Source organism: Orussus abietinus, unplaced genomic scaffold (assembly GCF_000612105.2).
Source record: "Orussus abietinus isolate OABI.00-Male unplaced genomic scaffold, Oabi_2.0 scaffold43, whole genome shotgun sequence".
Taxonomy (NCBI): Eukaryota; Metazoa; Arthropoda; class Insecta; order Hymenoptera; family Orussidae; genus Orussus; species Orussus abietinus.
Window position 1 is genome coordinate 167389 of NW_019394351.1, and position 14795 is coordinate 182183.

The 14795-nt window shown below is 38.7% G+C and overlaps 1 protein-coding gene across 1 annotated transcript; it reads left to right on the forward strand.

The window, feature by feature from the left end:
• The first annotated feature begins 848 nt into the window (after window positions 1–848).
• LOC105703571 (homeobox protein bagpipe) lies at window positions 849–6048 on the forward strand. Its single transcript, XM_012432063.2, has 3 exons — window positions 849–1359; window positions 4401–4617; window positions 5511–6048. Exons 1-3 carry the CDS (start codon window positions 885–887, stop codon window positions 5839–5841), a joined length of 1023 nt encoding a protein of 340 aa, XP_012287486.1. The 5' UTR covers window positions 849–884; the 3' UTR covers window positions 5842–6048.
• The last annotated feature ends 8747 nt before the right edge of the window (window positions 6049–14795 follow it).

Below are 14795 nucleotides of genomic sequence, written 5' to 3' on the forward strand. Positions count from 1 at the left end.
AACTACAGATCGTGGGGTTAAATAGTCGGTGGTCCTTCGACGTACGTTATGGCGTGCATTTTGTTTAGATTAACAATGCTGGGGGTAAAGGTGTTAAATAAATGTTTGGTGGCAGACTTGTGGTGATGGCGAGTGGACACTTCCAGAAACAACCGTGCAAGTGTTGGTTTTCTGTGCTGGGTGGAAGAAGTTAGCCCTTGTAGGTGTTGAAGAAGCTGCTATTGTTGGAGCTTGAGATGAGCTGGGACACGGAGTCAGGTGTTTATGGAATAATTCATAAAGGTGGATGAGAGTGAACTTTGAGTCCTGATGGCGTTTTGTTGAAAGTGGAGCAACCGAATGTTGCAGTTTACCTGAAGATCATATTTGGCTAGTTGAACGAGTGGACCAGAAGCAATCCTTCGATATCAGCGATATTCTGATATTTTGTCATATTGCAATTCCTGGTCTGCTATCACTGACTAGTACTTCAGCTACTAAAGGCGTTTTGTTGAAAGTGGATCAACCGAATTTTGCAGTTTACCTGAAGATCATATTTGGCTAGGTGAACAAGTGGACCAGAAGCAATTCCTCGATATCAGCGATATTCCGATATTTTGTCATATTGCAATTCCTGGTCTGCTATCACTGACCAGCACATTGGCAGAAATTGGATATCAAGCTTAAACTATCCCGGCATGGAATAATGTCGGATCTCTTCAACATCCTTGATTCCCCTGATAGTTCATGTGCCGTTAAAAATACTGAAGTTAGGAAACTTCTTTCTGGCTCGTTGGAATCGCTTCTCAAAACGGTTGGAAGGGCAACCTAAATCCTGAAAGGGAAGTCTGGACTGTTCTAAAATTATTTCCAATTTATTGGATCGTTATCGAAGCTCCGCAACAATGGAGGAGATCAGGAGAGGGGATCTTCTAGACTCTGCGAAGCAATCCCAACATTTGCAACCGACTCCCTTCAGCATTGCTGACATTTTGAACAGAACTAATTCACCTTCCGAGCTGGAAAGACGAAGATTCGAGGTGAATGATTCCAAGGAAGGTGAAGAGTGCTCCCAGGGAGAGAGCAAGGATGAGAATTGCCAGGACGATGTCAGGATCCTGCAGGACTCCCAGCTCTTCCAGAATTGCAGATTGTCTTCGAGAGATCTGAATGTCTCCAGGGAGCTGGATATTTTGAGAAGGAATCTTGCTCAAGCCAGCTTGTCCAATTTTAGGGGAATTCCGGGTTTGGCGACGAATAATGTCGAGTTTGTCGAGTCTTTGGGTCCTGTGGCTGGGGCTTATCAGGTCGGTGATAACAGGGACTCCATACACAGGCAGCAGGACAAGGCCTTGGACATGAGCAAGAGCAAGTACTTTGGTGAGCATTTCGCCGAAATTTCCTGGAAATAATTATTTCACGATATTTTGTGATAATTCGAAATTATTAATCATGGTTATTCATTCTTGATTACAGCACTCCATTAACCTCTTATATATTTTTTAAGCGTTTTTCTTGCGGATTGGAAGCGAAGCGCAGTCCGACGCTGCAGGAGTATAGTCTAAAAATTGTATCATGAAGATTAATGCGTTTCTTAAGTCGTCATTAATTTTATTCTCTTGATTTGAAACGATGAAATATTTATTTTCAATAATCTCGGATTTTATCGTGAAATTATTTGTGGAGCTTTTCTTGGGAATCGTGAAATCCGTCGGACGACGGAAACGTGTCTTAAATGTTTTATTAGTTATCATTTAGCGTTTGGTTTGGTGTTAATGAAAATTGAAGTCTCTTAAATTATTAGAGAAATGGTATTCCATAAATTCACAGATAGGGCGGAAAATTGGAAAATTATGAAAATGGTACATTTATTATTTAGCGTTTGATTTGGTATGAAAGAAAATTGAAGTTACTTGTGTTTATTAGAGGTATTTCATAAATTCACATATAGGGCGGAAAATTGGAAAATTGTCAAAATGACACATTTATTATTTAGCGTTTGGTTTGGTATGAAAGAAAATTGAAGTTTCTTGAGTCTGATAGGAAAAAGGTATTTCATAAATTCACAGATAGGGCGGAAAATTGGAAAATTGTGAAAATGGCACATTCATCATTTAGCGTTTGATTTGGTATGAAAGAAAATTGAAGTTACTTGTGTTTATTAGAGGTATTTCATAAATTCACAGATAGTGCGGAAAATTGGAAAATTGTGAAAATGGCACATTTATTATTTAGCGTTTGGTTTGGTATGAAAGAAAATTGAAGTTTCTTGAGTCTGATAGGAAAAAGGTATTTCATAAATTCACAGATAGGGCGGAAAATTGGAAAGTTGTGAAATGACGCATTTTTTATTTAACGTTGCATTTCAGGTTAGGTAAGAAATAGTAATCATGCGTAAGCTGAACGGCGCTTAACGAGTCGAGCTACTTCCCTCTCTCTCGTGGAGTGCTTTCATAACGGATGGGATTTTCAAGGGTTTTTAAAGTTAACCCAGGCACTGATAATGCGATTGAATGTAATTTTAGGAGCATAAGTGGTCCTTGACTGGGCAGACGTAGCATCTACTGCTCTACCTACCACTTAGGCTCTTTTGATCACAGACAACATTGTGGTTCTTCAGACTTTATTTGTCTCCAGAAATGTCCCCTGCACGGAAACTCGGCCTTGTGATTTAATCTCCATTTTATCTTCCCTCAAATACCTAAAAAAAAAAAAAATAGCCCAATCCTGAATTCACTTTACAAGCTGTAAAAAATCCCTCTTGAAAGAAGAGACTTGCACTGTGTAAAATTTTTAAAAAATTACACTTCCAGCACGCAAGGTTGCAGTGAAATAATTAATTTCAGGTCTTAAATGGGAATTAATGTACTTTATAAATTTCCGAATACTTTTAACAGTATATAGAAAGTTGTACAAAAAATTGGAGACGTTTTAGAGAATGCTGGAATTATGATTTTATTTCTTATATATGTATGAGATGTGTATATTGAAAATTAGGTAGGGGAAGTGTAATGGTATTAATACTTGCAAAATACAGTTAATGCTCCCTGTTATGTTCACCACTCGAAATATAAAGGATTTCATTCCTGGAAGATCGAGTTATGGTGCTCTTATTCCGAGAGGATGACATAATGGCGATCGGGAATACTTGAAAGCATCTCTCTTCTCTCTTAGACGCACACTGATAGATGCATATGTCTCTTTTCTCTCTGTACATGGTATGCGGTACTAAAACGGTAAAGGACAGGTATTAAATTTCATTATGAAGGAGGGTTCTTGTCCATTCGGAAGTAAACGGTCCCTCGCCCTGTGTGTACTTTTCGCCCTCGTGAATCAATCATGACTTAGCTTCTATGATGTTTGCACATATCGTATGTGCCTAATCAAGGGTATGTGTCTGTAATCACCCCTAAAGTAATGTAACTGACTCTTAGGGATCACCCTATTTATCCAGATTACGGTTTACTTGGTCTTATTCACTTCTACGAGTCGTGGTAAACCCTTTAAATCGTTAATCAACGCGAGGACTGTAAAAATGTAAAGAAACTCGACTGAGTTTCACGCCAAATGCATTTCGCGATTTTCTGAAAGTGAATATATAAAATTATAAAAAATATTCCTGATCTTTGGGGTGATGAAGAATAAGTACTGCATTTGAATTCTTTGAGTTGGCGCTATTTTCGTTCACTTGGCAATTTATTCGGAAAGAGGTATTGATCGTTCATGTCGCACCGAGAGAAATATCTCATTGAACCAAAGAAATATATTGTTAATTCGAAGAATCATTATTCGACACAAATAATCTCGATTCAATTGAATGCAACGTTTTTTTCTTTTTTTTTTCGGAATTATGACAATTTATTTGGATTTATTTGAATTAACAACACATTTCTGTGGTTCAATGAATTCTTTTTTTTTCTTAGGGGGTATTCCGAGTTGTAATTAGCTAATGTACCATCGCTGTTATTAGGAAGCGATGCTTTGGCACTTTCTTATTTCTTTAATGTGATGAGTAGGTCCTTGGTACGAGTTGGTACCAACTCGTTCAATGGTGCACTCAGTAAATTGCAAGCCGCCATTTTGGAGAACCGGGTGTACTCCGATATCGTAATTGGCAATCCATGGATTGTACGAAGATTTAATTAGTATCGCTTATTAAATTAATACCTGAGTTACGTAAATAGTATGCACTAGAAGAAAGTATTGTCCGATTGAAAATCACCGTCTTAGAGTAAAAGTATTATAGAGAAAAATATTTTTTCAAATAATGGAACGAGATTAAAAATGGCCGATGAATATTTTGTCAAATAATGGAATAAAATTGAAAACAGTCGGATGAGTTTTTTTTTTTGCTAAATAGGTTTATTTAAATGATACAACATTTCTTTTGAGTGAAACGAAATTTGTATTTCTGTTCACAGATAGTGCGGAGGTGAACTCATACAAAATCGAGTCCCAGGACCAAACATCCCACGGGAGGAAAAAACGAAGCAGAGCTGCATTTTCGCATGCACAGGTCTACGAATTGGAAAGAAGATTCGCTGCTCAAAAGTATCTATCTGGTCCAGAAAGAGCAGATTTGGCACGAGGTCTGAAACTTACGGAGACCCAAGTGAAAATTTGGTTCCAAAATCGAAGGTACCCTTCTAAAATTGTCTTTTATCAACAATGAAAAGGAGTTATCACTGTTTTCATTAAATCATTTGTTAGCGGCACTTAGTCATCTTGTTTCGAAAATACTTTTGATGCCTGATTTTGTACAGATTTTGTCCGTCGTTAAAAAAATTCGATAGAGTTTCGAACCAAGTATATTTACGCGAGAAACATTTCTTCAGCTCATACTTTATTTGGTGCACTTATTTAAAATTGTTTTGTTGGCTCAGATACATTTTCTAAAATTAATGAAACAATTTAGTCAAGACTCTTTAGTTGATTGAACAGTCTCGTTGAACCTAAATGAAGTGTATCAAAAGTCGGTCCATTCTGCCGATACGTTTTTTGAAACGAACCAAATGCAATCTATGAAACTACTTTGAACCGAAATTCGGTTAATTTTATCGAAACGTTTTTTTGAAACGAACCAAATGCAATCTATGAAACTACTTTGAACCGAAATTCGGTTCATTTTATTGAAACGTTTTGTGAAATGAACCAACAGCAATCAATCAAACTATTTTGAACCAAAATTCGGTTCATTCTGCCGATACATTTTTTGAAACGAACCAAATGCAATATATGAATTACTTTGAACCGAAATTCGGATCATTTTGCCGGTACGTTTTTTGAAACGAACCAAATGCAATCTATGAATTACATTGAACCGAAATTCGGTTCGTTTTACCGAAACGATTTTTTAAACGAAGCAAAAGTAATCGATCAAACGACTTTGAACTGAAGCGAAGTGAAGTAAAATTCAGTTCACTACGCCGAAACGTTATTTTGAAACGAACCAAAAGGCAATCGATCAAACGCCTTAGTTAAACGAAGCAAATTTATCCTCTGGGTGTACAATTTCATTAACGTTTGTTCAGGTACAAAACCAAACGGCGACAGCAACAGGAGCTGGAAGCCTTGGTGAACTCCAGAAGTGCAAGACGGGTAGCAGTTCGAGTTTTAGTTCATCCCGATGAACATCTCAGAGCTTTGCCGGTGCCCAGATCGGATCAGCTCCTCCGGCGATCCGTAGACTCTCAAGTTTACCCCTTGAATAAAACCCTGAGTGGTTTCCCATACTATTGTCTACCTTACCATCCATTACTTTGTTCACCCTCGCACGCGGCTCAAATCCAAGTCCAAGGAGCCCTACCATGTCTCGAGCAAGAAGGAAAAGATGTGCACGTGAAGATCGATGGCCAGAAATGAAGACCTGGAAGAGGCGAAAAGAAAATGGCGTCTCTCCCTTAAGAAACTCGCAATAAATCGCGTTAGGGTTGTCGTTTATTTTTCTAAAGGTCCAGGAAAGTCTATCGCGAGCATGTTGCAAATTATGAACTGTCGAACCCGATTACGTGATGCATGCATTTTTATTTAGTCCTAATAACATTAAGGCGACCTGAAAGTGGCATCGAAGAGGCCTTCATTATGAAACATTTTTTTTTCTTCCAAAGTGGGTGCACAGAATCGTTTGCAAACCTTACGACGTAATTGCGGAGGCTCTTTTCATTTCTTTTTATCATTTATTCATAGACATTTTTAAATTTTTATATGAAATATGAAATTTCATGGGCGATAGGACCTTATTTATTTGTTGTTGAGATGATTTTGAAGTCTGAAACGATTTGCTATACCCTGCTCGGAGAAGTTTCACGAAAGATTGACCCCTTCGACGCCACTTTCATATCACCTTAGTATTAGGTCTTACCGACATTACAGTTTTTCATTTTTTTTTGTTAATATCAATGCGAGGAGTTTCGTAGAACCTTTGATATTTACGCATATGGACCAGTGGGATTACTTGTTAACTAAAGAAACACTTAAATATCTGACGTAACGCCATCTTACTCTATCCTGATGGTGTGTAAAGAGAGGTAGATAATTTTTTTACGAAGCTTCACTTAACCAAACGCAGATATCTTAATCAGTGCATGATCTCAGTGGGTTAGACTTTCAGTTGACAAATTTTCAAATAATTCTATTCAGTGGAGTTGCATTTAAATGGAAAACTGCAATGTCGGTAAGACTACTTGCCGAAAAGTCAGTCTCTAGGCTCTCTGTTGGTATTGTATCAATTTGTTTGGACACATTCGTGTATCGATTCACCCCGGTGAAATTATCGGCTCATTTTTTATGGTTTAATTGAAGGTCAAGGAGGGTTTTTGGTTTTTTGGAATCCACCCAAAGAGGGAGGGAGTAGGTGGAGGTACAAAGTGAGATGTGCGACTATATGTTCATACCGGCCCTATTGTGAGAATCGAGTACCTTTTTCTATGTAACTTCAAGACTGAAGTCTGCTTAGAATCGTCACGTGGACATTTGCATACTTAACCTCGTTAGACTCTGTGCTTACCTCTAGATGTATAGAGTATCAGTGTGTAAATCAATGTGTAAATATATGTATAAACGATTACAGGCGACACCCTTAATATTCGGAAATTCTCGACTTCGGTATCTTCAAGTTCTTCAAATTCTTCAAATTGAATTTTCCCATTTTTTCCTGCACCTCAGAAATATTAATTTCAAAGTGCAATTGTTTATATTGTTATTGTGTTATTGATATTTCATCCCAGTTCAATATTTTTACTGTTAATTATTATTGAGAGAATTAGCGTAAACGTTTTCTTGTAAGTGCGTTATTTTCTGTGTTAATTATTTTATTTAATTGTTTTTATTAATCAGGCCATTATCGCTTACGTTAAATATTATGTTGAGGTGGGAAATGGGTTGTTAAATTTTGGGGCGACGTTATAAATTGTTAACAACTTTGGCTGATGGTGGCTGATCTCGTAAGTATAGTTTCTTCGTCGTCCTGACTTTTAATGTCAGAAGTCTGCGTCTTAAAGAGATCTGTAAACAAATTGCATGCAAGCCCTGCATTCTTAAGTTCTGTACAAGATGGTTGCAATTGAACGGTAATGTTAGTGTTAAATCGTTAACAGTGTCCTTCGCTTGCAGCTCACTTACGGCATGCAATTAATCACCGAGACGTGATTACAATATCTCTACCACGTGACGAAAGTGAAATATAATTCAAGTCGAATGTAGTAAATATCTGAAATGGCTAAAGATTTGTTGAGAAATTCCATTAAACCTATTACATCTAATATAAGTGACTAATTTCTAATTAATAATCCAGTTAAGATTAATGGCTGATGTGGCTTTTATACTGATATTTGGAATAGCGTTAAAATAAGGTTTCACGTATTAGTTGCGCCATCTAGGGAGAGTTTACTGTATTACTTAGAACGAGTGTCTGTCATAACAGAGTCGTTATTCATTATCATAAATCGATAGAGAAGAACGTTGTTTCATCGATTACAGATAGAAAAGGATGAAATCCAGGAACAGAATTCATTGTTCATTCACCTCTCGGCATAATAATTTATATTCTAATAGTTTCCCGTGAAATTAGACAAACTGCGGGATTTTGAAATTCTATTCAACGCACTTTGAAATTTAAATTAGTTCACAATATGTCCGCACGATGGCGGCACGAGTCGGAATTGTAACGGTCTTCGTATTACCAATCGAGTCCGCCCATTAAATTCCGACTGAACATCGATTATTCCGTTAGAGCCGGTAACTTTCCATTGGAGCCGTCTTACCTGAACTCTGGTCGGTAAATATATTCTCTTCCTTACCGGAAACCGATTTAACCCGCCAGAAGGGTCGGTAAAGTCTCGACGAATGAAAATCCTACCCAGAGAAGTTTCCCCAGTAAAAAAACCCAGCCACGAAATGACCTTCAGCTGGGAATATCACCTTAGACATATTATCATTATTAAGTGGTATAATTAGACCGGGGCTATTTATAAAACATAAGACCTCTGTACGCGTAGCTGGAAGAGTAAGTACGAAATGAACATTTTTGAGGTTAGCTTCTGCCTCCACACCCGTCCCTCAATTCACGCGGACGAAAATCCCGTGAATAAAGTCCACCAGTAGAAAAGCAAAAAAAAACATTGGAAATAAATGCTACACGTAAGTACATGGTATCAGAAATAAATATTTGTTTCACACATCAATTTTTATTCTTTTACTCTTTAGACAATTTAACCAGCAAGGAGTTTTATGTAAAACTCGTAGGAAAATATATTGCGTAAATTGTGTCGTTATTTACCGAGCAGAAGAAAAAAAGAGAGTTGTGGAAATTGAGGGAGGCTTTGTATATGCATTTTTATATTTAAGTGAACCCTTTCTGGGGGTTGGAATGTACTAATTCCGGGCTCCTGATTGTTGCAGGAGGAATTAAAAATCCCTGGAGACGCCGGGTAACGTGCCTTAAATTCTATTAACTCAGGAATGATAAATACACGGTGTGCACTGGGTCTCATTAATGCAACGCCATTTCCGGCTTTCCGAGGAAAGAAAAATGGCCGCTCAATCTAGCCGGCTCGGCCGGTGTTTCGGTTCGAGGCATTATACATATTTATATGAATTATGATTCTAGCTTTTAGTTCTGCTCTTCCTATTCTCTCTTTTTTAACGAATTGTCCTTTATTACCTCCATTATATTCCTAGGGTATTGTTTCTAGGCCGGAAGTCTTCGGAGTAACGAATTTAGAAACACCTGTCCAGAAGATCTTGGAGCACCTGTTTTAGACGGAAGCAGACAATTTCGAAACCTAGCGGCGTTTCATTATCGCACACGTCCTACGAACTGACGGCGTTAAATTTAATACAATGCGCTGGAAGGCAATTATCAGGATAATTGACTTATTAGATCTCAAAGACGCGCCTTGGAAGTCTCTTAGTTTTATCTACTGGGTATCAAAAGTGACTTTGGAGTTGGCTTCTCAGTTTCGGGGGATATGGAAATGCTAATGTCGGGTGTACTTTGCCACGGTGTTGCGATAATTCACTTATTAGATTACTATCACTCGACTTGGCTATTCTCCTATTTCTATTATTTCTGCGTATTCAAGGGAAATTCAGAATAGCTTTAGGATTTTGCGAAGATACGTAAAGGGTAGATTAATTTGGTGTAATGCCGCGATAATTCACTTACTTGATTTCAATTACTCGATCTGCGTTGAATTGAATGATATTAAAATCTTGCCGAGAAAAAAATTTCAACTTTCATATTGAAAAAAATGCATAATTGTATTTAGAGAAAATTGTAATTTTAAAATCATACGAAGAAATTGACTAAGTTTCAAAGACACGTCTTGGGATTATCTTACCTTTATCTCATGTGCATTCGCGTCGAATTGAATGATATTAAAATCTTGCGAAGATACGCAAATGTCAGGATTGCTTTAGCACGGAATCATTTTTTTTCCCTCGGTGTAGGCAAGGATAAAATGAAGCAATAATAAATTGAACGCAAAATCCTAAGAGAGAAATCTTTATCATGAAAATATCAGAATAAAATGTCGCCTCCTCTCTTTTTTTAAGCGAAAGCGATACAAATTGATCGAGAGGGGCGTTAAGAAGTTACTCCTCAGGCTTTAGCCTGAAGGGTAACTTATACTAGATCCTTAGTGGAGTGAAATCGTTATAATTTAAAACCACGGTAAAAAAGACACAGCCGATAATTTTTGGTTAACACTAACCCCTCATAAACGTCACTTTTTCAGGATAAAAATATATATAAGGCCCTACTTAGCCTCCTTTTATTTTCGGAGTCGATCGGAGGCGTCAAGAGTTGATCGGGAGGGATGTTAAGAAATCACTTTTCAGACTTTAGCCTCAAGGGTAGCGTTTATCAAATCACTTGCTCCCTTTATTCGGTGATGCAAAAGCGTTACATTTTAGCCCGAGGTAAATGAATTTTTGCTTAGGATAAAAAATACTAGGAAATTCTGTCGCCTCGTTTTATTTCAGAAATTTAGCAAAAGTGTTAAAAGTCGATCCAGGAGGGCGAAAAGAAATCACTGCGCAAGCTCTCGCCTGAAGAGTGGCTTATCGCAAATCCTTGCTCATGCAGAATTGTCATAAATTAAATTCATGGTAAATAAGTCGAAACGCACAATTTTTACTTAACGCACATCCTTTATAAACGAAACATTTCTAGGATGAAAAATGCCAGAAGGATCTGTGGTCTCTTTTCATTTTCGAAGTCGACCAAAGGCGTCAAGGATCGATCTAGAAGAGCGCTAAAGAAATTACTGCGCAAGCTCTCGCCCAAAGGGTGGCTTATCGCAAGATCCTCGTTAATAGAAAATAGTTATAAATTAAATTCAACTTAAATAAGTCGAAACGCACAATTTTTACTTAACGCACATCTCTCTAAAACGAAACATTTCCAGGAGAAAAAATCCCATAAGAAATCACTCCGCAAGCTCTCGCCCAAAGGGTGGCTTATCACTAGATCCTCATTAATAGAGAATAGTTATAAATTAAATTCAAGGTAAATAAGTCGAAACGCACAATTTTTACTTAACGCACATCCTTTCTAAACAAACCATTTCTAGGATAAAAAAATGCCAGGAGGATCTGTGGTCCCTTTTCATTTCCGAAATCTACCAGAGGCATCAAGGACCGATCCAGAAGGGCGTAAAGAAATCACTCCGCAAGCTCTCGCCCGAAGGGTGGGTTATCGCTAAATCCTCGGAAGGGCGGGCAGCCATCCCCATTTATCCCTCGGACATTTTCCTCGGGACGGAAAATAATAAAGGAGCCCGGGTGGAAATTGCGGCCGGGGGTAGCAACCCCGTAAACCGGCGTCCCTGGGGGGAGCCGGGGACGCGGAAACCGGGAGAGGGAAAAGGAGAAAGGGAGCGGGAGAGAAGCTGTGCATTTTGCAGTTAGGGGGCGACCAATGGGGAGGGCTTGGGGAGGTGATAGTTCACCAATGGTAACCTGACGCACCGCTGGGCAAGTTCACTCGCCACACCTTCGGCTTGTTCGTTTGTTACGCCCCGGGGTGGGGGTGGTGTTTGTACACCTCGGTGGAATTGCGAAAGGCGAAAGAGGCAGGGATGCGGCGGATTGATTGGTACATCGGATAACGAGAGGATCCGGAAGTCCGCCTCGCGGGGGGTGGACGAGCTGCAACCCTTTCGGCTTGCGAGGGAAACGAGATCAAGGATGTTCTTCCTGTGTTTGGTCGGATCAAAACCATCTGTGGTGGTTTAACCATTATACATGGAATATCAAATGCTTGGTTGACATGTTTGGATGATAACATTTTTTGGTGGTTCAACCGTAGGATATGGATAATCGAATGTTTCGTTGACATGGCAAGATAGGATAATCTTGGATGTTCTTTCAACATTTGGTCGAATTGAGAAAATTTTTGGTGGTTTAACGATTAAATATGGATAATCAAATGCTTGGTTGACATGTTTGGATGATACAATTTTTGGTGGTTCAACCATAGGATATGGATAATCGAATGTTTCGTTGACATGGCAAGATGGGATAATCTTGGATGTTCTTTCAACATTTGGTCGAATTGAGAAAATTTTTGGTGGTTTAACGATTAAATATGGATAATCAAATGCTTGGTTGACATGTTTGGATGATACAATTTTTGGTGGTTCAACCATAGGATATGGATAATCGAATGTTTTATTGACGTGGCAAGATGGAACAATCTCGGATGGTCCTTCAACATTTGGTCGAATTGAGAACATTTTTGGTGGTTTAACCATTAAATATGAATAATCAAAAGCTTGGTTGGCATGTTTGGATGATAAAATTTTTGGTGGTTCAACCATAGAATATGGATAATCGAATGTTTGGTTGACATGGCAAGATGGAACAATCTCGGATGGTCTTTCAACATTTGATCGAATTGAGAACATTTTTGGTGGATTAACCATTAAATATGGATAATGAAATGCTTGGTTGACATGTTTGGATGATAACATTTTTGGTGGTTCAACCATAGAATATGGATAATCGAATGTTTGGTTGACATGGCAAGATGGGACAATCTCGGATGGTCTTTCAACATTTGATCGAATTGAGAACATTTTTGGTGGTTTGACCATTAAACATGGATAATGAAATGCTTGGTTGACATGTTTGGATGATACAATTTTTGGTGGTTCAACCATAGAATGTGGATAATCGAATGTTTTATTGACACGGCAAGATGGGACAATCTCGGATGTTCTTTTAACATTTGGTCGAATGGAGAACATTTTTGGTGGTTCAACTATAGAATATATATATATCAGATCATATATATATTCCATTTAATTACCAGCACATCCATCAATGGATAATTAAATGTTTGGTTGACATGGCAAGATAATCTCGGATGTTCTTTCAACATTTAGTCGAATTGAGAACATTTTTGGTGGTTCAATTATAGAATATATGCATCAGATCATATAAACATATATATTAATTTTAATTATCAGCACATCCAGCTCAAACTAGCCTCCAACAATGGCAGTTTCATCCACTACCCTTCCCATCCAATTGTAAAGGATTTCCCAGATCCTGACACTGCCTCGTCACTCATACCCGTCTCCAAGTGAAATACAATATCCGCAATCAATTTTTTTTTTCCGCGGGAAAGCTCAGTGGAGTCGATCATTTGTACATTAGCCTGCACCCCACATTAAGCCGGGTGCTTTGTAAAACGTTCCACCGGAACAGGGGAGGATATCTTCATCCGGGGTTATTGATATTGTCAGAGGACATCTGTTCGGCCTCGATTTCCGGAGAACCGTGGTCTCGTTACCGTTTCCTTTGGTGTCACTTATTAGGCCCAGAGAGCGCATCGAATCGTCGGGGGTCTATGTCTATTCTACATAAAATCCCCATTGTCGATCGATTTCGAATGCCCGAGGATTTCGGTCGGCTTTTGCGGACTCTCTTGGTTAGATGGAGTCTCCCATTGTTGGGAGATCCGGGTTACAGCTGGTGCCAACCATCTATCTCCCTCCGCCCTTTTAACATCTCATTCCCTCGTTCACGCCTTCTTGCCGTCATTAGCAGGTCTATTCTCAGCCCGATCGATTCGTAACACTTTGAGGAACTCGCCGTTTCCTTATATATATACTTTATTATGTCCGACACGTGACGCCGTTCGGTATTTTCCGATGCGCCCCAGCGCGGCCTCGGGGCACGTCGGATGGAAATTCGATTTTTTCAAACTCAAGGGAACGAGATAGCGAAAAACTGTTCCAATGAAACTTGTTACTTGTTTCGGTAGCTATGAGTTTTGTATGGAAGATTTTTTCATTTAATGCTCTGGTGCTTATTTAACGATGCGCCCCAGCGCGGCCTCGGGGCACGTCGGATGGAAATTCGATTTTTTCAAACTCAAGGGAACGAGATAGCGAAAAACTGTTCCAATGAAACTTGTTACTTTATTCATTGTCCACAACATTTGTATAAAGCATTTTTTCATACCTTATACCAGTGCGACGGAAATTTCAGTTTTGCTTCTCTCGGCCAATGCACTATCCACTTCTATATAGTCCTAGACGGCGCGAAGGAACGTTAAAAAATTGTATTTCCACTTCCATAGGATAGTTATAAAAATTGTTCCGGCAGTTTATTATCTACATTAACTGGTAAAATAATCATTGCAGGGGTAGCTTGCGGTAGAAGGGTAGCCAAAAATTGAAAAAGATGTCTGATTGATTTGCGCTCTTGGAAGTCATTCTTTCTCGTGCGCGCTTCCTTCATTTATTCTATTGTCTTGCGGGAATTAATACACTGTTCGGTTCCTTGCAGAGCTTTCGCCACGGTTTCGGATGCAGTTACGGTTCCTGGCACGTACCCATTGGTTGCAGATTAAATATTAAGAGCAGCCAACTCATGCCGTGCCCTTCGGGGGAGCTCCGAGGCGGTCGGACCACAGAGTCGGCTGGACCGCCCTAATTTTCCCGCATTCTCCACAAAATACGACCTCGCTTAGGGTGGTCCACAAAGGAAATTCCGAATTTCCTGAAAGTCACCCTCGCAGATATTTATTAACAAGTAACAGTCACTAGAATGAAAAGTGCACGGAAATAGAGGAAATCATTTAACCCGGAGTTTCTTTATACCTTGGACATTTAAACATTGATACCTGAATTTAACATAAAAATACAAAATCATTGCGAATTTCGTGTACAAACATTACGAACGTTTAAACATTGATGTTTCATTTTAGGATAAATATACAAAATATATGAATTTTATTGCGAATTTTGTTTAGAAACATTACGAACGTTTAAACATTGTTGTGCCATTTCAGCATAAAAGTACTA

Bases quoted from the DNA above. Each gene is read 5' to 3' on its own strand.
- LOC105703571 (XM_012432063.2), top strand. From the start codon at position 885: ATGGAGGAGATCAGGAGAGGGGATCTTCTAGACTCTGCGAAGCAATCC. The intron at 1,360-4,400 runs GTGAGCATTTCG...TTCTGTTCACAG, and splicing joins GAGCAAGAGCAAGTACTTTG to ATAGTGCGGAGGTGAACTCA. The intron at 4,618-5,510 runs GTACCCTTCTAA...ACGTTTGTTCAG, and splicing joins ATTTGGTTCCAAAATCGAAG to GTACAAAACCAAACGGCGAC.